Raw genomic sequence first — 24,727 nt, forward strand, 5'->3', positions numbered from 1 at the left:
TCTGTCATTGTTAGGATTCATTTATATTAATTTGTCAATTTTGGTCATTGTATTTGGATTTCCTCTACCCTTATTGATTTTTTTTTTGGTCTGCTTGTTCTATCAGCTATTGAAAGAAGCATGTCAAAGTCTTTTACTATGATTGTCAATTTGTTCATATATTCTCTTAATTCTGTCAAGTTTTGCTCCTCTCTCTCTCTCTCTCTCTCACTCTCTCTCTCTCTGACACACACACACACACACTCACTCTCTCACTCTCTCTCTCTCTCTTATTGAGTTTTAGAATGGTTATATGTTATTAATCCACCATCTTAATTTTAGTAGTGGTTCTTGCCTTTAAGTTTACTTTGTCTGATACTAGTATAGCTATACTGCAATATTTTAATAAGTATTTGCATGGTGCATCTCTTTCTATGAACAGCTCTGTGTTCTTATATTTAAGGTTTGTTTTGTGAGTGTATGTAATTTTTTTACCCAGTTTGCTAGTCTTTTTAATTGAAGTATTTTCCATTTATGTTTAATATAATTACTCTGTATTTTTATTTGTCATTTTATTATTTGCTCTCTATATACATACCACTTGTTTTATGTTTTTTTTCTCTCCTTTTTTGCTTTCTTTTGGTTTAAAATTATATTTTTCCCCTGTAGTAACTTGTTAGTTATATACTTGCCAATTATACATTATTTTACTATTCTTTTGGTGATATCCCCTACCAATTATAACATGTATCCTTGCCTTATCACAGTCTAGTTGAGGTTATTAAATTTACCACTTTCCCAGTAATACTAGGACATTAAAATGCTTTAACTCCCTTTATGTTTTTTAACCCTTATGTTTTCACTGGTATAGTCTTTTTCCATTAAATTTTATTCTACATAATTATTTTTATTTGAGGAGAGAGATCAATGTGACAGAGAAACATTGATTGGTTGCCTCCAGCTCACACTCCAACCTGAGATCAAACTGCAACCTGTGTACGTGCTCTGACCGGGAATCGAACCCAACACCCTTTGGTGTACGGGATGACACTCAACCAATTGAGCCACACTGGCCAGGGCTATTCTACATAATTTTTAACCCCTGTAGTATATTGTTAATATTGTTTTATAGGATTAATGTTGATCTATACATATTCACAGAATTTCTTTTCCTAGGCTCTTTATTCCTTCTTGTATCCTGTGCTTCTCTGAGACCATGTTTCTTTCTTTGAAAGCACCCCTTTTAGGGTAATTCTTAGGCTGTCCTGCTGGCAATGGATTCTCTCAGTTTTTGTTTGTCTAAAAGTGCCTTTATTTTACCTTTATTGAAGGAAAAATTTTTTTGGTATCAAAATCTAAATATGTGCTACTACACCAGATATCATTGAACAGTGTTACAGATGGATGCAAAATTTATTAAGCTTCAAATATGTTAATATTTTATAATGTTTACATTGATCTTGGTGTTCTAGTCAATATCATGTGATCTCTCCTAACATTCTCCTGTATTCTAACATTCTGTAATGGAAATAGCCCAGCATTTGGAAAGAAAAATGCCTTATGAAATTGACCAAGTGATTTGACTTTCCTGAGCCAGTGTCCTCATGTATTAAATGAGAAATCATTGTGAAATTATGTGGCTCTGTTGAGATAAATATGAAAGTGCTTTGTAATATGCAAAGTACTAATCAGTTGGAAATTTTCGTTTCCAAATAATAGTAAATGAAATGTATTATTATTTGCTGGAATAGAAACATTCTCAGTGTATATCCTCTTACAAATGCAAATTTTCCTGAACACTCACAAAATGGTTAAAATATGGTATTCGTGTATGTATTTATTTATACATAAACTGCCTTTTATGAGATACAGGACAATGTTAAAAGTTACATAAAACACAACTTACATAAAGTCGATTGTAAATTTATTCTGATCTTTCAAGCAAGTAACATGAAAAGGGAGACTTGGCCAGTTACATAATTCAAAATACCCATAAGATTTAGAGTAATCCATTATTCAAGAGAAGTACAGTTCTTTCTTAATACTAAGTTCAGGCAGGAATTTCCCCCTTAGTTTTCTTAATTACATATAGTTATTTGAAAGATTATTCTTTTGGTTTAGAAGTTACTAATTTGCATGGTTAGTACAAATCAGTGTTGGACTGATCTAGAATTTTAATATTCTGTCTCATACCCCTGAAGGGAGAATTACACATTTTTATGTGAGCTGCAAATAGCTGCTCTTTCACCTTACTTGTAAATGAGTTATATTTAAAAAACTAATAAAGAATGCATTTCCTTTTCAAAATGCTTGGATACACATTAGGGGGAAAGTTAGGCTGATAAATTAAAACTTTACTTTGCATGTGTAACATTCACAAAACTGTCTTAGGAAGATGATATTTAACTGCATTTTATTTTTCCTTCATAGAAGTTAATTCAGAAACTTTGTACTACATTGATTAAATTTTTATTGGGTCCCTACTATGTGCAGACATATTCCTATTGGTTTGTTTGCTTTCCTTTGACAAAAAGTGGTCATTCAGACTTAATTTTGTGCTCTCTTCTTTCACCTTTTCCTCTTTTTTTTTTAGTCAGCATGTACTTACTGTAAGTGGAACCGAACATTATAGAACTGAGGTTTTTAAACAAATGACTGAAGCATATGTTAGTTCCTCACAACCAATCCCCTAACACCTCTGAGGTTTTGTGTGATAATCAAATTTAAAAGAGGACATTTGCTCCTTATTTCAGTTCTTTGACTTTGTCTTCAGGTCTCTGGCATGCATCTTATATGAGATGTGCTGCATGAATCATGCATTCACGGGCTCCAATTTCTTGTCCATTGTTTTAAAAATTGTTGAAGGCGACACTCCTTCTCTCCCTACGAGATACCCAAGAGAACTGAATGCCATCATGGAACGGTATGGAAATAATGTGTTGCCACTGAAACAATTTTAAATTGTACCTATATTGTAGTTCATCTGAAAAATAATTTTCTTTTTGAACATTACAGCATGTTGAACAAGAACCCTTCACTGAGACCATCTGCTATAGAAATTTTAAAAATCCCTTATATTGATGAGCAGCTACAGGTACTTAAAATGAAAGGGATACTGGGAAGCACATATTAATTAGCATTGATATACATTCTAGGGCTTGAAGCTATGCTGTGGGAATAAGAGGCATTAAGAGGCAGTTATAAGAGTGGCACAAGATGTTTTTTAAAGCGGAGAGAAATTATCAGTCAGGACAATCTGGTGCCCTAGATATTAGAATCTCGATTTTCTGCCTAAACTCAACATCCATCCTTAGGGCTCTTGGTTTCCAGATCTTACTGACTTCAACACTTTGTAAATATATCCCTGCTAGGCCAAGAACAGGGTGCTACTAATCACAAAACCTGGGATTTTCACTGAGCCGTTATTATCCCACCTCTTTATCATATACCGCAATAATAATTTTTATTGATTAGGTGAGTTTATTTTGCTTTTCTGTAAATTAGGAAATTGGATGTAGAGGATTTTCCTCCGGTGATTAGAAAAAAGCAGATGGTACCCTCTCAGGAGGGTTTTTGGTTTTGTTTTTTAAACTTCTTAGCCTTGTACAATATAAATTCCTTGGGCAAATTTCCTTTAATTTTATGAAAATATTTAATAAAACTCCAAAGCACTCATTTGCATTTAAGAATATGCACACCTTTTCATCGATGCCCAGTTCTAAATCCACAGCAGAGAGGATGCTGACTGGATGTGCATTCCTTAGTTGAGTGGGACACTGTGCTGACACTGGGGGTGCAGAAAGAAAGGAACAGGCATGGCTTCTGTCCTTTGGAAGCTTGACTGCCAGTAAGAGAACCCAATAACCAAGGAAAAGTAAGCAAATGTAAGGTAATTATAAATGCTCACAAGCAGGAGGAAGAAAGCAAACAGGAGGCTGTAAAATAAGGGAGGGGGAGGGGGTTGTGGTGAGAGAAGGAGTAGGTGACCTGTTGACTCAAGTGACATGGTGAGAAGCGCCAGCCATGTAAAGAGCCCGAGAGTGTTGGACTCACAGTCGCCTGTGTAAAGCCTGGAATTAAGTCATGTTCTGAGAGGGACAGAGAGGAGAGGGTTCTTCTGGAAGAATGTGCTGCTAGGGGAAACCCCAGGAAGCGGGGTAAGCAGGCCAGCAGAGGGGATGGTGCAGTTGCTTGGTACTTCCAGTTCTCCCTCTGCATAGGCACAGCTGGCTCCTCTAGCCCGAGGGCAGTCGGCACAGGTGCTGGCTGTTGGGTCAAAAGCACACTAAGTGGCTGTGAGCTTACAAAAAGCCAAAAGGAATTCAAGGGGATCTTCTGGGACTAAGGTGAGGCAAATATGGAGTTTCCTCCAAAATTTAAAAATGGATCTGCCATTTGACCCAGTGATCCCACTTCTAGGAATACATCCTAAGCAGCCTGAGACACCAATCAGAAAGAATGCATGCACCCCTATGTTCATAGCAGCACAATTTACAATAGCTAAGATGTGGAAACAGCCCAAGTGCCCATCAGTAGATGAATGGATTAAAAAACTGTGGTACATCTACACAATGGAATACTACCCTTTGAGACAGCATGGAGGGACCTAGAGAGTATTATGCTAAGCGAAAATAAGCCAGTCAGAGAAAAACAAGTATCACATGATCTCACTTAAATGTGAAATCTAATGAGCAAAGTAAACTGATGAACAAAACAGATCCAGAGATATTGAAACATGCAATGGACTGATGTATTTCAGAGAGAAGCGGGTGGGGGAGAGATTAACCAAAAAACTTATATGCATATATGCACAGCCCATGGACAAACAATAGTGCGAGGAAAGCCTGGGGAAGTGGTGGGTGTGGGTTTACTGATGGGGGGTAAAAGGGAACATCTGTAATACTTTCAACAATAAAGATTAAAAAATAGTCAAAAGGGATCCAAGGGGATCTTCTGGGACTAAGGTAAGGCAAGCGAGGTATTTGTCCTGGGGCATGATTAAAGAGGACACCAAAAACTCAGTAATCAAGATAAATAATATTTTAATACAATCTTTCACAAATCCAAATTAATGCTAAATAACATTAATGCTAAATGGTAACATTATATCTAAAGTTCAAATTAATGCTAAATGGTAACATTATATCTAAAGTTCAGAGATAATATCCAACTGGGCTAGGATTAGGATAAGGCAAATGAGGTGGTTGGGTCATGTCTTTATTTAAACTTTTGATATTGTGTTCTCCATGGCTTTGGGGCATCAGTTTTGATTTTCTGATAGTCTTGCATTAAAATACCCTTTATCTTGGTTACTGAGCTTTTTGGTGCCTCTTAAATTTTGCTCCTGAGGTGAGTGCCTTACTCATCTCACCCTCGTCGTGGGCCTGGGCGTGTGAACATTGCCACCTCAGAGCCAGAGGTGGAGAGGGCTTGTGTTCTTTGAGCGGAAGGAAGCCTGCCCTTGCCTGGGTAGCAGGGAGTGAGAGAACAGCAGTGCAAGATGGACTTGGAGAGGGAGGCAGGCGCCTGGCCACTCAGGATCTGGGTGCATAAGCTACCATGTGATGTTTTGTGACCCTTTATAGAAGGAAAAATAGCGACCTGTGGGTTTTGTTTTCAGGCTCCCAGATATGGTCAGTAATAGTGCAAATTAGAAAGGATGTAGTTGTATGTGCTTCCGTCCCTGAAGAGGGGCCTTTAAAGTGTGTCAAGGTTGTTCTTTTTTTTTCAGCACCTGATTTGTAGATATTCGGAAATGAGCCCAGAAGACAAGAATTTGAATTGTCAGAAGGAAACTGCTCATATCATTAATGCCATGTAAGTAATTACCTTGTTCTTAGAACGCCCATTGAGCATAAATATTAAATGCATTTGTCTTTAAATACCTATTAGTGCTAAGCTGTCTGCATGGAGTATCCTCAAATTCACTTAAGTCTTGCCATGAAATTCAGGAGCGTCAGTAACTTGGCGTTCCAAAGCCCTTTGCCTCAGGTGGAAGCAAATTGAAATCATAAAAGTTTAAACCACTGCAAGCTCACAGATCTGCTGGGTAGCTCTGCAGTTGCCTTGTAAGTATATAGAGAAATTAAAATCTCAAACATTTAGTGATCTATATGCTAATGCATCTTCCATATTAAGCATAAATGGGTTTTACATGTTGTTCGTTTAATAGGATCTGTCAGAGTATCTATTGAAAAGACAACATAGTGAAGTCCTGGGACAACTGAAAATGAGCCAAAATTCACTTTCTTGAGATATATCTAAGAACTAGAGAATGTGTGTTTCAAAGGAACCATAACTATTTCCTGGCCTAACTGCTGCCTCCTACCTCATCAAAAAGTCTGTGCTGTAACTTGCAAGAGCCCAGAGTACTAGGTTACTTCAGAACAGCCATGCACAGCTGTGCAGGCTGTGTACCACACAACTCCAGGGGCACCCATTATAAAGACCAAATTTATACTTTTATTGAAGAAGCTCTCTATTTAATCTTGTAAGGGCCCAAGGAGAATGGCAGTCCCTGCCCAGAGCTCTGCAGGGCAATGGGGGGAGAACAGTAGCCCTCATTAGCCTGATCTTCAAGGCCAAATAGCACAAATATGCTTCTCTACTGCCCAGTCCCATGGTTTGTCAACTGCATTGTTTGTTTTCCATCCTGACATTCAAGCTGAGGACACTGGTCCATCAACGATATTCAGTCTTTGTTTAATGCATAATCTCCAGGTAAAATAGACTGCACCTCAGGGAGGTGCATTTTTTTTTTTTTAGCCACACTCCTGTAACATTTGTTTTTTTGGGCACTACCTATTCTTTCAAGGAAGCCTGGATATTCTAATTTTATTTTGTTTTATTAATTGGAGATGTGACAGTAGTAGATAACTTATTTTTTTATTTTTAAATGTTTTTATTGATTTCAGAGAGAGAAATAGAAACATCAGTGATGAGAGAGAATCAGGCCCCCACCCCCTAACTGGGGATCAAGCCTGTAACCCAGGCATGTGCTCTGTCTGGGAATAGAACCATGACCTTCTGGTTCATGGGTCGACACTCAACCACTGAGCAACACCAGCTGAGCAAGAACTTATTTTTTAAATATTGGACTAATTCCAGTTATCGTTTTGCACTGCAATTATGAAATACTGCTTACAATTAAAGTGTTCTAGAATTCAGTTGTTTGGATGGTACTTCACATTATGAAATATTGACTTAAAATCATCACTGTTATTTTCAAGATCTATGACTATGCTTTAAGGAGAGCTGTTTGGTATTACAAAATAAGGGACATATATTCCTGAAACTTGCACGTCCCCTGGAGGCTCTGGTCTGGACGGTATTCTGGAGGGATGAGACCTGCCTACAATGGTCATTACAATTTTCTCATCACTTTCCTACTTTGTTCTGCAAGTAGGTACAGAAACAAATGTCACTGAGAATGTGGTTATAGACATTTCAATATGTGATTAGTATAAGCACATTTCTTTAAAGATAATGCTCTTAATAAAATTGGCTAACATTTTGGGGGTAATGACCATATGCTTGGCTCTTTTATGAGTACTTTACATGACTGTACTCATTTAAACTCCCAACAACCATATGAAGCAGGTACTATTATTTTTTTTAATGATCATAAAGATGCTAAGTAACTTCCCAGAAGGCATATAGGATCTGAACTCAGAGAGAATCTTACTAACCCATATGATTAATCACTATGCAATACTGCCAGGAAAATACCTACTGTATTAAGCCTAGAATATAAGACATCTTCAATAAAATTTAGCTATTAGAATACCATCATTTTGGATACTTTTTATGTGCCAGACTTTGTGCATACATTATCTCATATAATACTCACTATAAACCATTCTTTTTTTTCAGTGTGTTTTCATTTTTATTTTTTAAATTAAATTTATTTTTTCCATTACCATTTATCCCCTCTATGCTGTCTTCCATCTCCACCCATCCCCTTCCACTCCCCATAATCACATAACTACCACACTGTTGTCCATGTCCATGAGATCTCTTTTTTTTTCCTTTTTGCTCAATCCCTACACCCCCTTAACACCCCTCACCCCCAGCTGTCTGCCTGCTCTCTATCTATGAGCCTGTCTCTCTTTTGCTTTATAACCCATTCTTTATGGATAAGAAAACTGAGGTTCAGAGAAGTTCAGTAACTTGCCCAAGGCTACAGAGCTAATGAATGAGTGTGCACATGAGATTCAAACCCTGCTTATTTCCAAAGACTGTTCTATCCACATGGTCGAATTAGTCTGCCTGTCTATTTACTTCTTAATGACCAAGATCCTAATTTTTCTTACATTATGAAAACCAATCATAAGCAATGAAATGAGCAGAAATGTGGAAAGTACATAATTTGCTTTTAAACAAAAATCTAATTTGAAAAATATTGCCAATTAACCACAGTCCTCGTTGGCTCATTACCTACCCAGACTTTATTAGTTTTTGCCTGGCATATCTTGAGATGTTTTCCCCTTTTCAGTAGTGTAATGATCCTCTGTAAAATATTTGTTTAATTTTTCTGAGCGTGTGTGTGATGTGTTCTGTGTGGGGAATCTGTATGTTCTCTAGGCAAAAGCAGATTCACCTGCAGACGCTGCGGGCGCTCTCAGAGGTGCAGAAAATGACCCCGAGAGAAAGGATGCGGCTGAGGAAGCTCCAGGCAGCTGATGAGAAAGCCAGCAAGCTGAAGTAAGCGGCCTGTCCTTAGGGCATCCCAGCCTTTGGCCACTTCCCAGGGCTCTGAAGAAAAGCAAAGACAAAACAAGAAAACAAAATGCATGCACTCATTATACATGTAATCTATTTATTTATTCCCTCATTCCCTCAAAAGATAGTCATTGAGCCACGGGTGGTGGTTGGATGCCAGGCATTATTAATATTAGGCTTGTGTGAAAAGAAAGGTTGGATATCAGGGCGGTTACCAGGGATGCAAATATTGGCAGCCTCCAAATGAAGCCTCATTGTTGCTGACACCTTCTGGACATAGCCCAGTGAGACGGTGACAAGGCGACTTCAGGACCTGGTCCTCATTCCCCAGATGCTCGAGGCATCCCCTCTGCTAGGAGACCTGACCCACCCTCAGGGAGAAGAAGGTGGCAGGAAATTGTTGGCCTTAGGAAGTGGTTTGGAAACAGCTCTGTTCGGTCAAGTGAAGCCCATGAGAATGTCTGTGCTCCGGGCAGTGCTGCTGGTGGGAACTATCACTGGTAATTAGAGTATTTACATTAAAACTGTTTTCATACACAAAAGGAAGGCATACATCTTCTACATGACATTTAATATTTTCCTTATTTAAAGGCAATGGCTTTTAAGTAAAGTTGGTCTTTTTAAAAAAGAAATACATTTTATTGATTTTTTACAGAGAGGAAGGGAGAGGGATAGAGTTAGAAACATTGATGAGAGAGAAACATCAATCAGCTGCCTCCTGCACACCCCCTACTGGGGATGTGCCCACAACCAAGGTACATGCCCTTGACCAGAATCGAACCTGAGACCCTTGAGTTCTCAGGCTGATGCTCTATCCACTGAGCCAAACCGGTCAGGGAAAGTGAAGTTGGTCTTGATTTTAAGAAAGACTCACATCGGAATTGTTTTTGATAGTTATTTCTAGGATTTGAGAGCGGTTATGTGTTTTAGCTAAAAAAAATTGGCTCTGTTGTCAGAGGGTTATAATGTATCCATTTATAGACAAGAAAATTTGATCACATGGATGTTCAGTGAGTTTTCAAAAAATATAAGTACAAATTAGCACACAAGTAATCCCAAGAACTCAAATCAGTCTTTCAGTTTAGTAACAGATCTATTAAATTCAACTTTCCTGTAGTAGATAAAACAGAGAAAATGTGTGTGAGAAAACTTCCCCTCCACAGTGAGTCCATATTCTTTTTCTATAAATTCTTTGAAATGTTGCTCTATGTCCTTGTTTATGTGTTTATTTCATCCTGAAAGCAGTTATCGCGTTATTAGTATGTGCTAGGCACTGTCCTGGGTATCAAGGCCACCCCTTCCCCCATTTCATTACAGTCAAGAACACCCAGGGCTCAGTACTGTCTGCTGTGTTTTAGGAGTCCTAGAGCATCCCTGTGTGTGCTTTAAAGGGAATCAAGTGGGTGCTGCACTGCACACACATCTGCACGAGAGGAAGACCCATTGGCCTGGCTTTCCAACACCCCACCTTGCCTGTTGAAATAGGGATCACGCTTACCTATAATAGAGATGTGGTTTTGGCAAATTGCAGCTATTTTTCTACATTTGCTTTACATTTGCAGAAAGCTCGTGGAAGAAAAATACGAAGAAAATAACAAACGAATGCAGGAATTGAGATCTCGGAACTTTCAGCAGCTAACTGTTGATGTACTCCATGTAAGTACTCTTATTTTACATGTTACGTAAAACCTTTTCTTGCTTCAGATTTTTCAGATTCATGTGGCCAGTTGGGTAGAAAGAGGGACAGGTCAGAAAAAAAAAGGATCCATATCAACTTTGCCCAATTCCAGGGAGGATGAACTGGGGTTCATTTTAGAATGTAGGCCAACAGTTAATGACTACACTGATTCAAAGCAGCTGCTCTTAGAGATGGAGCAATTGATTCATCCAACAAATATCGAGTGCCTACTGTGTACAAGATAATCAGGGCTGACTGGACAATTGATGAGTTAAAATTATGACTTTGCAGAACAAATGTGTCCACATCTAATTTTGAATTTCAGCCATGCTATTGTTGCTTTATCTCCTTAGTCCATTGTTCTCTTTTTTTACTTAGTTGTTTGTGTTGTTGTTGATCTTCACCTGAGGATATTTTTCCATTATTTTTGGAGAGAGTGGAAGGGAGGGGGAGAGACAGAGACATCGATGTGAGAGAGATACTTAGTTTTTATGCCTTCCCATTTTATTTTGTCTCCCATATATAACCTGCCTTGTGTTAATAATCCCATTCAAACTTTGAAGAATTACATACATAGCCAATAATAAATAGAGTTTCAGATTCACATAAAATGAACCCAAAATTCATATTCTCTGTATCCCAAGACCCTGGATAGCAAACACTATTTTCTTTAATGTTTAAAAGTAGGCCTTGGTATCAGCTCTGATACTTCAGGCAGTCTTTCTTTAGGGTCATATTTGCACAGTGGACATTGACACCAACCCCTAGCTCTTTTGATAGAAGCATCTTGGGAAGGAGTCATTTTTATTGTCTCAAATTCTGTTTGTTCACTCATTGGCGATCCCTCCATCTGAGGGAGATTTCTTCCTCCTGCAGGAAGAACTAAGCCCCCTCAGGCTGTGGGGATGATCCCTGGGGTGTGAGGATGCTCGTCCTGCTGTAACGCAGTAATCGGAGGCCTCCAGATCCTGGGGTGTGCAGGAGTTCCCGGCAGAGCTCACTCTCAGCCAGGCGTGGCTTAGGAACACGGGTTTTCTGCCTCATTCTGAGAGATCATTCACCTTTCTCAATTAGTCAGCGGTCATGATTGCTTTAGAGTTCTGAAAACCAAAGTTGGACCAAAGCGGGGGCCCAGCCTTTTCTAACCTTGGAGTCTCCCTCTGTGGGAAGGAAGAAAGAACTTCCTTTTGCAGCGAGTGTCAGGATGTTGGTGATATGTGTTCTATCTCACCCCCCATTTTTCTACTCATCTCCCACTTCATTACGTGAAGCCAGCTGTGGGATCTGCTGCAGGCCCCAGAGACGTGGGAGAAATTGCTGGCTGGAAGGGCATGGGGTCAGCAGTAGGTGTTGATGACACAACTTGATGTCCATCTGAGTGCTTGAGTGCCTTTCTCTAGCTCCCCAGACCCTTCCTAGGCCCTGAAATCATAACTTGTGAAGGTGGTTGTCTATCCTCTGTCTTTTGTCTTTCCTCCCAAGTCCAGAACTGCAAATTCCCACAGATCCTCACAAGGAGTCTGACATAAGAATTCTGTGTTTGTTAGTATGTGTAAACTACATGTTCAATCAGCTGATAGAAACTGGAACCTTTTTTTTTCTGACATGTTCAGAGACCCTTGCTTCTAAGGGGTTTTACCTCCTAAGATTAAAAATTTACAAGTACAGATATGGTAATATTTTTAGAGTACACGGGTATTGAATTATAATCTTGTACATCTGAAAAGTATATAATGTTATTAACCAATGTTATCTCAATTTTTAAAAAATTAAGTAACTTTATTCTTGAAGTTACCACATGGCAAATAGAAATGTAATTTCAAGTATGATTTTACATTTTAGTGTCAGATAATTTACTTAACTTTTTTGCTTTTTAAAAAAATATATATTTTTATTGATTTCAGAGAGGTAGGGAGAGGGAGAGAGATAGAGAAAATTCAGTGATGAGAGAGAATCATTGATTGGCTGCCTCCTGTACGCCCCCTACTGAGGATCAAGCATGTAACACTGAACATGTACCCTGAACGAGAATCAAACCGTGACCTCCTGGTTCATAGGTTGGTGCTCAACCACTGAGCAACACCAGCTAGCCTGTTTTTCTTTATTGATCCTTCACAATAATCATTTTTGTGTTTTTTCACTTCTGATATGATTATTATCTATGTTAAACAACTACACTACATTAGGACTTGTCCCTCCTCTAAACCAGGGTCATTGGTCAAGTAACTTAAAATGAGACTGAGACCATAATGCAGGCAGAATCTCAGGCGACTTTGTTAGCTATATGTTATCCCCATGGTCGGCAAACTGCGGCTCGCGAGCCACATGCGGCTCTTGTGGCTCTTCCACAAAATACCACGTCCTGGGCGAGTCTATTTTGAAGAAGTGGCGTTAGAAGAAGTTTAAGTTTAAAAAATTTGGCTCTCAAAAGAAATTTCAATCGTTGTACTGTTGATATTTGGCTCTGTTGACTAATGAGTTTGCCGACCACTGTGTTATCCCATAGAACAGGGAGCAGAGTCCAGATCTTGGCCCAACTTAGAGAGGATTTCACAAAGATTTTATGAAATCCCCACTCCACATTGCCTGCTTAGTTCTTCCCAATGCTATGCCCTTTCCATCTCAAGGGGCAGCAGGAGCAGAAGAGGAAGTGCCTGATGCTGTCTTGGCCAAAAATGTTGGTTCATTCTTTGTTCTTCTAAGATTTAGTATCACCAATCATTGGCCCTGAACTTTCCAGAAACCTGTTTCCTAAGTTTGCATATGATGGGTACAGGAAGTGCTGCAGGCAGATCTGTGGCCTTGAAAATAGTACCCTGGCCCAGCCAGCGTGGCTCAGTGGTTGAGCGTCAACCTATGAACCAGGAGGTCACAGTTCGATTATAGTCAGGGCACACCGCCTGGGCTGCAGGCTCGATCCCCAGTGTGGGGTGTGCAGGAGGCATTCTATCAATGATTCTCTCTTATCATTGATGTTTCTATCTCTCTCTCCCTTTCCCTTCCTCTCTGAAATCAATAAAAATATATTTTGAGGGGAGAAATATGACCCTCTTCTAGCTGGTTCAGTTCATCAGACAGGGTTGCTTAGCCCTGCCCACTCCTCACCCCCAGGTCTCTTGTCCTCTTTTGTGCAATTACAGAGTCATTTCCCTCTGGCCCATTGCTAGCATCCCACCTCCTCTCTTTCAAATGTCACCTCCTCTCAGGAAACCTTTGACCTCTCAGATCCACAGTCAGCTGGCCCTCCTCCAGATTCTTATGGCTTAGAGCAGTGCTTCTCAAACTTCAAAATCACCCGTCGGTCTTGTTGAAATGCAGATTCTGGCTGGCTTGGTCTGGGGTGGGGCCTGGGAGGCTGCGTTCCTAGCACGCTTCCTGGTGATTCCGATGCTGCTGGCCCAGGACCGCAGTGGACAGGCAGGGGGCTCTTGAAAGCAGCAGGTCACCTTCCGATGAGGGAAGACCTGAAAAAGCCACCTGCGAATAGACTTTGCAATTTCTCTGGGAAAAAAGGCCCTTAATGGGAACAGCAGAAGAGCAGGAGTAGCCCGAGGGAAGGCTTTCTTGTTCGCCCCCGAGGAGGATGCAGGGTGGAGGCTTGGCGAAGGGGCAGGTTTAATCATATCCACAGGCCCAAGAGCGAGGCAGGGTTAATGACACTCAGAGAACAAAGGAGGGAGCAAACGGGAAGCCGAACACTTTGCTGAGGGACTGAAGGGTTTTAAACACTCAAGGAGAGGCATCACTGAGCTGAAAAAGATAAAATAAAATATAAAAAAGAAATTGAATTAATCAGGTGCAAGACACTAAAGAAAAACGTGATAAAGGAGAAAAGGAAGGAAGAGGAAAACATTCCTGTCTTTGCCCATACTCATATTTATGATTTAATTTCTTCCTAATCTCATTGGCGCTTCTTCTTCCTTCTGTCTTGCCAGCTTGAAGCAAACCACCCTGTATTTCAAAAGCAGTTGCAGGAGCTAGAATCTGAGTTACGGGAGGGGATGGGCTGGCTATGTCACCTCCTAAACATGTTATAAAAAAATGTGAGGCGTTTAGGACAGTGGCTTGTTTCGTTTTGCAGACCCTCGCTGCCAGGCCTTTTGTTTTGGCAGTCAGAATGTGGAAGCAAGTTGGGCACTGTTTCTTTAAAGCTGGGGTCCTCAAACTTTTTAAACAGGGGGCCAGTTCACTGTCCCTCAGACTTTTGGAGGGCCGGACTATAGTTTAAAAAAAAACTATGAACAAATTCCTATGCACACTGCACATATCTTATTTTGAATTAAAAAAGCAAAACGACCAAAACACCCACATGTGGCCCATGGCCATAGTTTGAGGACACGTGCTTTAAAGGATGGGAGCTTAAAAGCAACAGATACCATCATACACACAACAAGCCCATCTTTGTTTTCTCCTGTGGCATGTGCGGTTGGGGAGGTATCAGAATTGGGTTTCTGTGAAAAGTGCACAGCAGAGCAGGTCTCCATACGTGAAATAGTAATTCAGGCCACAGATCAGATCAAGTCCTCTTTCTAAGAGAAACAGTTACAACAATCCTACCTCTTCTCCTCAAAGAGAACCTCCGCACATCAAAGTCAATTGAGAGTCCAAATGCTTATTTTCCAATAATTTCTGAAGTACGCATAAAATTCCTTTCCTGCGGTCCCTGTTCTTTGTTCTTAAAATTCTCTGTGTGCTATCCCTGATGCTTTGAAATTGAGATCAGTTTCACCTCATGCAACAATTATTATGCAGTACAAGCAACGGACTTCTTAAAAATATTTTATGACTGTGTTTTCACAAACGCTGCCCCACAGTGTGTCATGGCTTTTATTTATTCATTTAAAATGAGGTAGAACTTTTCTTTCTGTTTTTAATAAGAAAACACTCTTGGAGTAGTTCTCCACGGAGGCCACACATCAAGGAAAACAGGTCACGTCAGCATCAACTCTAGGCTGTAAACACATACACACAGACGCACATACATGCAACTACAATAAAGCAAAGTGGCTTATTGAAACACCTATTGATATATTTGAGAAATTTACATTTTTTGAAATATGAATTCTTTCATATGGACTCTTAGATCTCTTTCTTTTAGGAAACCGAAATTTATAGACTCGGAACGTTTAAAGCTAGACAAGAATTTGCAAGCATCCAAATCAATACCTCAAATTTTGAGATGAGGAAACTGAGCAGGGCTGGACTAGAGTGAGGTGAGGGTGATACCACAGGTGCAAATTTGAAGGAGGTACTTGTTCTCAGCTACCAATCTTTCCCGATTGAGCCTGAAGGTCAGTGTCTCCTTCAGTTCTGCACCCTGGGCATTCCCCTTGCCTCGCCCCAGTCATGGTCCTGAAACTGAGGCCTCGGGAGGTTAAAATGTTTGCCCAGTTTATTCAAGGCAGTTTCTCTAGCCCAAGCTGCCCTCTTGAAATTTGAAAATGTTAACACGTTTAAGGGAGAGGATTAGGTAGGCTTCTGTTTTCAAATAGTCTTCTAAATGAGAATATCGTTTCATTTGTGGAGCGCTATTTACTTGTATGTTTCTCACGAACTATTAATTATCTTCCACAAGGAATCTGATGGCCCGACTCCAGAGAACCTGCCTGAGTCTCAGCCCATCCCTTGCCCGGACCTCGGTGCGCTTGAGCCAAGGGTAGAGGACACCATAGCTGACCTTGGAGATCGTGGTAGGAGTTTGCATCAGTATTCAGAAGGGTGCTTTCAGCTGACACATGGGTTGACGTAGCTGGGCCTGCAGTAGGCTTGGCTGGCCTCAGAGAGAAGCCCTGGGTGTATGTGAGCTCCTTCCATCAGTTTTGTCAGAGGCGGGCTGTGACCAGGATGGAAAGCAGAGAAGCCAAGGTTAGTCTCTGCTCTCCTATTTTCTCTGTAATAGTGAAACTCGCACCAGGTGAGGGACCTCTTCTCGTGGGTTAAACCATATGGCATTAACCTGACTTTAGACCAGCACAGGACTGTAAGTGCTCTGAAGCAGCGTTTCTCTCTTCTGTAAATGGTTTTTCTGGCCCTCATAAATTTAAAGTGACGACGTGAAGTCAGGCTTTGGAAAATCAACTATTTAGATGTGCAATCACTGTCAGGAAAAATGTGCTCAGAGCTGTCACCCAAGAGGGGAGATACATCGTAGTCTAATGGTTAAAAACCAGAGTTTGGGAGTAAAATGGCTGGCTATCAGGGAAGCCTCTAGCAACTTAATCTCTTCTGACCCACGAAACAAGAATAATACCTCCTATAAGGTTGTTGGGAAAAACAAATGAGACCGGCCACAGGATGTGCTCTTAGCTCAGTGCCCAGCACAGTGAGAGCCAAAGAAGGTGCCGCGCTTATGGCTCTGAAGGGGAGGGCTATGACAGGAGGATCTTCTCACTCTTGTGCCACTCACCCCAGGGCCTAGGACAAAGTGCCAGGGCATTGTAGACACTCGATAAATATTTCTTGAATAAATGAATGAGTGGATAAACAAATGAATGAAGGACCTATTAGTGTGGACTTCTGATAAGCAGATGCCGAGTTGTACTAAAAGTACGAAAATCTTATTAGGGGAAATGCTTGCATAAAAGGAAATAGGAAAGGAGTGGGAAAAGGCTGAGACCCACCAGACCATGGTTCGAGTTTTATTCTAAGTGCCAAGAGAGGAGTTTGGTGGTGTGAACTAGTCTGCTTGGCCAGACAAGGCAGCCAAGGCATCAGGAAGCCAGCCTTAAGCAAAGCCAGCCAGCAGAGGCCGGCTTCTGTAACCCCTGCACTCTGGCAGGAGCCTGTGGGGAGCGTAGTAGCCACTGGGAGAACGCAGGGATGAATTTCAGAGCACAGCAGCTGGGCCCTTGGCCAGTCACGCTCCTTGTAGTTGGAAGTCTGTGAGGTGCATTCTCCCATGAGAAGGGCTGCATACCGGGATGGCCATTCTCTGTGGCAGTAACTGAGTTCTCTTCTCAAAGTGAGGGTGAAGGTGGTGAAAGCTGGCTTGGTTGGTCATCTCAGCCCAAATTGGCATTTGGTGTCTCCCTGATCAAGGCGTGAGGGCTGGTGTTGCCGGCTTCAGCTGCAAGGAGACTAGCATCTGTTGCCCTTTAGGTTGGCATTTGCCAGCTTTTAAAATGGTGCTGTGGCAGCCCTCGGGTAGCAGATGTCATTGACAAACAAATATGTATATCAGATGGATTTGTATCTTAGACTCCTTTCAGTCATTTATTTCATATTACTTGTTATTTTCCACAAATAGAATTTGGAAGCATAGAAATATTCCAGGGGCCTTTCTTTCCAGGAACATGAAACTGAGAGTTAGGCCATAGGGTAGCACCTGATTTGGATGGCTTGTTGCTCGGGGGGAGGGCAGGGCCAGCGTTCTCTGTAAAGAAGAAGCCTCTGGAAGGATGTTGAGTGGGTGGGTAGTCTAGGATCGAGAAGTCTGGGCCTAGCCTCTGGCTGTGAGGACGAAAAGTGCTTATTACTCATTCCATAGTCGAGAAGCCAAAGACAGGAAGTAATTTGCTCCAGGACTCTAAAGCTCCTCTTACTAGTGCAGCCCCTTCCATTGCCATCTGAGTGTCTGAATCTGGAGGTGGTAGGTAAGAGCAGTAGATGTGCAAGAAGCACAAACATGCCGAATGCATTAGACTTTCAAAAGGCAGAGACTCTTTGTGTGCCTCTAGGCCTTTACTGTAAGCTCTAGTAGCCAAATGACTCCTCAGCTAGCCCTGCCACAGGCTCCGGCTGCTACCGGAAGACCCATGCTGGCGTCCTTCTTACCTCTCCTTTTGTATTTTGTCGTGGAGGTGTCAGTATGGTAGACCATGTATTGATATACCAGCCAAACTGGAAATGGTCCGGTCTAAGTCCTTTGACCATCGTATAGAATGTCCACAATAAAAAGCTGCAAGATCCAAAAACACATAGTACTTTTAGTTGGGCCAGTTTCCTTGTAAAATACTTGAAACATTTCCTTTATTTATTCCACTCTGTAAATTTGTATTCTCTAAATTCTATTCTCTCTTAAATATTAAATTGAAAAGGGAGACTGGGAACTATGAAAATGGAACCTTCAGGTTGATCACTGATGAGAGGAATGGTGGGCAACTACAGGAGGATGAGTGAGCACATGGCTTAATCCTGGGACTCGGAGGCATGAGATTCCGGCACATGGGGATGAACCATGAGTGGTTATTCCCCCGATTCTCTTTGGCTTTTAGAAGATTTCCTCCAAACTTTCAGCACCCATAGGAAGGTTTCTTTTGTTTGTTTGTTTGTTTTTTATCTAGCATGTACATGTAAAATAAAATTACACAGCCACTTTTAAGTTCCTACGCCAAATGTTTAATCACTCTTTGATGTTGAATGGAAAAATTCCCTCTGGGATGTAAGGATTTAGTTGCAGGGAGAGAAGACAGGGTAAGACATAATTTACGTCCGCTAGGCATTTACTTGACTATAGCTGATTTAATCTAGCCAGAATCACGGATAACTATTATAATCAAATGAGAAAGCACAAATAGAACATTAAAGAAATTACCCCTTTAGATCCAGAAACAGAGAAGCATCGATCAGACCATCAAACCTCAGAGGGAAGGTAGGGGAGGGTGGGGGTAAGGGGAAGAGATCAACCAAAGGACTTGGAAGCATGCATATAAGCCTAACCAATGGACACAGACACCAGGGGGGTGAGGGCATGAGTGGGGAGGATGGGGGGACAATGGGGAGATAAGGACACATATGTAGTACCTTAATCAATAAAGAAAAAATTTAAAAAAATTAAAAATAAAATAAAGCATTAAAAAAAGAAATTTCCCCTTTAAATATTAATATTTAAATTCTCATATGTAATGCTGATGATTTCTTGTACATTATTAATTTTTGCCAGGCACTTCATTGCACTTTAGCCTTATCTCAGAAGCTCACAGCTGAGTTTCAGAATAGCATTATTTGTGAAAAGCTGGAATAATCTGAGACTCCCACTCAAGAGTAGGGCTCTCAACTGGATTGTGCAAATGAGGAGGCGTCACTTGCATAGGCCTTGCTGCCTCCTGACAGCCTGATCAGCTGTAGCCTCTTAATTTTCCTTTCACCCACTCCTTGATAAAAAAAAGCCCCTTCCCTGCCCTGGCCAGAGTGGCGCAGTTGGGGTGTTGGCCTGTACAACAAGGAATGGTGGGTTCAATTCCCAGTCAGAGCACATACCTAGGTTGCAGGTTCAATCCCCAGTTGGGGTGAATATGGGAGGCATGTTTCTCTCTCACATTGATGTTTCTCTCTCTCTCACTCTCTCTCTCTTTCTCACTTTCTCATTGAGGTTTCTCTCTCTCCCTCTCTCTGTCTCCCTGCCTCTCTCTAAAATCAGTAATTATTTTTTTAAAAGCCCCTCCTTTGTGCTAGGAGAAAACTCTGACCCAAGAAGGTCATTCTTTGCTTGCCCAAAGGAAGTCCACATGCCCTTTCCAACTGTGGGCTGCTCTATGCCTTGGGATATCATCTCTTCCTTTTACTTGGCCAAGTGGAAATAAGGTGATTTAAACTCTGTTGGACAATGATATGTTTTTGTTGTTTTAACTTTAGAAAAGAAAACATCTATGGACTGCAATTCCACTTGTATATCGTTTCCTTGGAGAAGTGAAAGCCTGTCTATAAGATCTGATACAAACGTTCTTAGCAGTTTTATTCATGGTACCAAAAACTAGAAACAAGTTAAGAGTCAATCAACAGGCAAATGGATAAACAAATGTATAGTTTATCCATGCAATGGAATACTACTTACCAATGAAAAATTGTCAGTAAATACAACAATATGTGTGAATATCAAAACCATGTGCTGCATGACAGGGAGCAATGCCATCAGGTCTCCCAGGACTAGTGCCCATCAAAGCAACCTGAGCACAAAAGGACAGAGAGTGGGAGCCCAGACTCCGAGCCCAGCCCAGACAGAGAAGCTGCGGATCCGCCTCTTAGCCCCCAGAACAGAAGACCAAATGCCACTTCTGTATCCTCGATGCCCCACCTCTTCCAGAGCGTTAGATAACTTAAAGGCTTGATTTATAAACATAAATTGACGGTGGTTTTATTTCCTATTTATCACATATTCCACTGAGTTATATTTGTGTCTTCACCTGACTCTCATATTTACTTCTGCGGTTACTCCCTCATTTTCTGAGCTCCAGAGGATAATTAGAATAAATCTAATATTGCGTGAAGATGTGCTGACTCTCCACCCTGGGGCATATTTAATAATTTAGAGTGTTCCTTCCGCATGACAAGCTGGGTAGGTGCCTCTAACTGAAATTTAAAAGACTATATCTAATATGAAAAATTAAAGTAGATGCAGGATAACACCTGCCCAACCAGCCACTTCACTCTTGTGTCCTAATCAGGCATAATAGGCACAAGAGGAAATCAGTCCCCAGCACATCGGTTGTCGGCACCCCGGGGCCTCTCAAAATAAATTTCTCACCTGGGAGAGCTGGGTGTGATCCCATGGTCCCTCCCTTAGCTAACTATACAGTAATAATTATTAAACTAAGGGTCCTGCTGGCTGGGCAGAGAGCATCCTTAAGTGGCCTTGCTCAGACTATTGTGTTTCAGGTTTGGAATTAATCAATTAAGCAGAAAATTAAATGAGCATCAATCATAGCTTTAAAGTAAGAGAGAATACAAACTATAATAGACTAAAACCTCATATAAGGCATGCTTCAGACAGCGTTTTGGACGTGCCATGGATGGTTTTCCTTTAGTCGATGAAATTATTTGCCATGCAGGGAAGTTTCACAGCTGTACGCAGGGCACCTGTACCCAGCCCCTGGAGACCAAAATAATGCAGCAATATTGGACAGTGTCAGCTTCGCAGCAGATAACCACCTCTGATCCATGTACTAATTTGTAACAGGAGTGATTGAAATATTTTGCTTTGGTGTTTAGGGCAGACTTTAATTTAGGTATGTGTGGCATATTTAAATTTGTCCTCTCTGATCTTCTTAAAGGGGCTTTATGTTTTGTTTTGTGGCAGTGAGGGCCACATCAGTCTCAGCATCTCTGAGATTCACTTGTCAAACGCTTTCGTTTTTTAAAAGCACATCTCCAGGAAAAACAAAAACAAAATTCCAGCCAGGAACACTAGTATCTAATAGCTTTCATCATTCATAACTGATAGCATTTTCCAGTTTCTCTTTTTCTCTTGCTTCTAAAAAATATTCAAAATAGAAAAAGGGGAAATTTACCAAAAGATCCCAAATGATTGTCATGTTCCGTAGTAGTGTGTCTGTGTGTGAGCAGTAGGATGAATTGGACTTATTCTGGGGAAAAAAATCATTGTATTCTGTGTCTGTCTGCAGAAAGTATTTTTGTGAAGGTGCCAGCATTTGTAGCTCACCAGTTAGGCTTGCCTATGAGGTTGCAGGACCGGATCGTCATAAAGTCCTCTCACATGGGCGTCCACATGTAAGGATACAGTTTGTGAACGTGCAGTGTAACTCCACACACCCAGCCTCACAGCTGACTGTGATCTTCCTTTCCGGGTCACTCCTTGATTTGTTTGGGTTTTCTCTCTCTGGCTTAAAATGATTAATGGGAGTTTCCTCGTGCTGTTAAAGGTTATCTGGCAAAGTACATATTTGTGGCTGAGTTTCAGACACCTGCAATCTCTCACGGCACCAGAGCATTTTGGGTTGCAGAGAAGAAAGTGACTTCACCATTTTTATATCTCAGGTTCATTTTTTTTTTTAATCTAGTAGCAATGAACAAACCCAACTCCTCTCCCCAGCTTAACTCTACGGGGCCTGTTTTCTGGCTCCAGATAACATAGAATTAAATTAACTGCCCCTCTCCCTGCCTCCCTCTATCTGTACCTTCCCACAACCCCATTTAAAGTATAACCATTTGACAATTTGTATAAGCGGTTGCTTATGAACAAATAGTCTGCAGTTATATATTTAGCCTTCTTTTATTTGTGAAATTACACATTTTTGCACAAGACTAGTCTTTGTGAATTCATGGCACCCTGGATGAGAAATTCAGTGGTATATTCCAGAGGACTAGAAAGTGACTGCAGGTTAAGAAAATGCAGGTTTTGAAAATGTTTATGAATGTTTGCCTTGACCCCGCTAGCGCTGTGTCTTTGGTGATGAGAATGGGTCACTTGCTGACTGTGCTAACAGGTTCCCAGGCCATGTTCTCACCTGTTTCCAGAACTCCTCCATTTTTCGGAGCCATCTTGAGGATACTCCATACCTCGCCTCTTGCTTCTTACTCTCAGGAAACCATACGCCTACAGTCCTTGATCTCCCAGCTCACATTCAGCCCAGTAGCTATTATAGTAAAGTATGTCTCCTGTTATATTGACAGTATTCATCGATTCAGAGTGGATGGGTACCCTGAACTGCGCTCACAGTATAGATGGGCATCACAGCACAGCAGCTGAGAGCAACCAGCCGCCCTGTTGCTCAAGGCAGGTCTGAGGACCAGCATCACTGACATCTGAGGACTTGTTAGAAATGCAGCCTCCCAGACCCCACTCTAGACTTACTGGATCAGAAGATGAATTTTTAACAAAACCTCAGTGGTTCATATGTACATTAAAGTTTGAAAAGCACTCACTAGACTCTAAGCTCAATGACAGAATGGTCCAGGTGGATACTAGAATGTGAAAAATAAAAGAGGGGTTTTAGAGGCATGGGAGTAGAAAGCCTCCATGCTTGCTTTTTGAGTTCCCTACCTATTGCCTCTTTTTTTGTAGATACCCTTACATTAAAATACTCGCTTTATGTAAGCCACCAACAGCGCAAAGATATGGTTTCTTCTTCTGCAATAACTGTAGAATAATATTTAGTTTAATAGAAGTGCTCACATCACCATAAAGTAATTCTCCCAGACTCCTTCATGTATTTGCTAAATATACACATTAATGGAAGTGAAGGGTTTTATAAAGTATAGTCTGAGTTACAGGTGCACACCTATCTTTTTTTGCAAACACTGATTGGTAAATGACTCTGTTTTTTAATGGGCTTGGTAGGGTCTCTCTGTGAAAATACTTATTTACTGATTATGTGTCAGCTGGGTCCTGTGTGAAGCAGGCACTAAGACAGGGTTACAAGTACAGAGATGTGCTGAGCGTAATTTCTGTTGCAAGAGTAAAGGACGTGGATCAGGAGTAGGTAGAGAGAGTCTTCAGACTGTGAGGCAGGCCTGACACCTATGAAAGGTGAGCAGGAAGAAGGGGTATGAAGAGCCTCAGACTTCACTGGGACAGCCCAGTGGGGCATCCTGGATCAAGCGTTTCCCACAGAGGAGCCCCACATTGGGCAGCAATGCTGTGCCCGCCTATCCCTGCCAGCTCAGATGCTCAAAGGTCCTCAGAGGCTGCCGTCGGAGCTGTCAGCTCACTGCATTCCTTGCAGCTGATCAGCAAGGTCTTGGAAGGAGCTCTGAGAGGCAGCTCTCCATAGAAGCCACAGTCGTTCATTGGAGTCATTCCATATGCTTAGGATGAGTAAAATAGTATTTGGCTAAACCATCTATAATCCAATACTTCTCTCTAACTTAGAGTACCCATACCTCCAATATGTTTAAATTTTTAAAATAAAGAATATCAATACATATTTCACAAAAACACACTAGACTGCTTTGTACTTCAAACAGCAAGCTGTTTCAGGTTTGGAGTCAGACTTTGTCTTTTTCCCACTTCTGCCATTTACCAGCTGTGTGAACTTGGTCAAAAAAAAAAAAAATCCAATCCTCAGTTTTCTCACCTGTGTAATGGGAATAGTACCTAATTTTCAGGGTTAAGTGAGGAATAAATTAGATAGTATTCAAAGAGCTTAGCTAAGTACATAAAACATAAAAAGTGCACAACAGTTTCTCACTAAATAATGACAGTGTCAAAGAAACTTGCAATATTTTCTCAAGTTCCACATATGTAAAGTCTTTGATTGGTTCTGAATAAATTTTTAACCATCCGGGAGACCTTCTGATTATAGCTTATAAACACCTTCACTATATGAATTAAGTATGATTTGGAATACAATACTTGTACTTGCTATAGTTTTTGCATTTATGAGAAATATAAAATCCCTCAGGTTGGTTAATTCTGTCAAATTATAGTCTTAATTATATCCATCTGGACCAGTTATTTTAGCACCAAGAAAAATGATCTTCTTTGTCAAGACTGTAGACAGCTCCTATAACTAAAGCTAAGTCCCTGCAAACATGCTTGTTTGCTAGTTGGTGGGTCAGGGATGCTGTTGTTAAACCCAGAAGTAGGACCCAAGACAAAGTTCTTTCTCTAAAAGATGCTCCTTTACCAGCCGTCTCAAGCCCATGAACTGGCAGCTAAAATTTCCAGCTATT

The 24,727-nt window shown here is 41.0% G+C and overlaps 1 protein-coding gene across 5 annotated transcripts in view; it reads left to right on the forward strand.

The window, feature by feature from the left end:
* NEK11 (NIMA related kinase 11) overlaps positions 1–24,727 on the forward strand; it is a 193,325-nt gene that overhangs the window by 87,781 nt on the left and 80,817 nt on the right. For 3 of the 5 annotated variants that reach the window (XR_008558849.1, XM_054729552.1, XM_028129297.2), the window contains exons 7-12: positions 2,753–2,902; positions 2,995–3,073; positions 5,711–5,796; positions 8,563–8,682; positions 10,263–10,356; positions 15,954–16,068. Coding sequence is in view for 4 of the 5 variants with exons in the window: in XM_054729552.1 (XP_054585527.1) it covers positions 2,753–2,902; positions 2,995–3,073; positions 5,711–5,796; positions 8,563–8,682; positions 10,263–10,356; positions 15,954–16,068 (644 nt within the window). In the remaining variant the exon portion in view is untranslated. Of the gene's footprint in view, positions 1–2,752; positions 2,903–2,994; positions 3,074–5,710; positions 5,797–8,562; positions 8,683–10,262; positions 10,357–15,953; positions 16,069–19,951; positions 20,154–24,727 lie in introns of those variants that run through there. The other 2 variants (XM_054729554.1, XM_054729553.1) reach the window with 2 other exon arrangements.

Source organism: Eptesicus fuscus, chromosome 18 (genome assembly GCF_027574615.1).
Source record: "Eptesicus fuscus isolate TK198812 chromosome 18, DD_ASM_mEF_20220401, whole genome shotgun sequence".
NCBI lineage: Eukaryota > Metazoa > Chordata > Mammalia > Chiroptera > Vespertilionidae > Eptesicus > Eptesicus fuscus.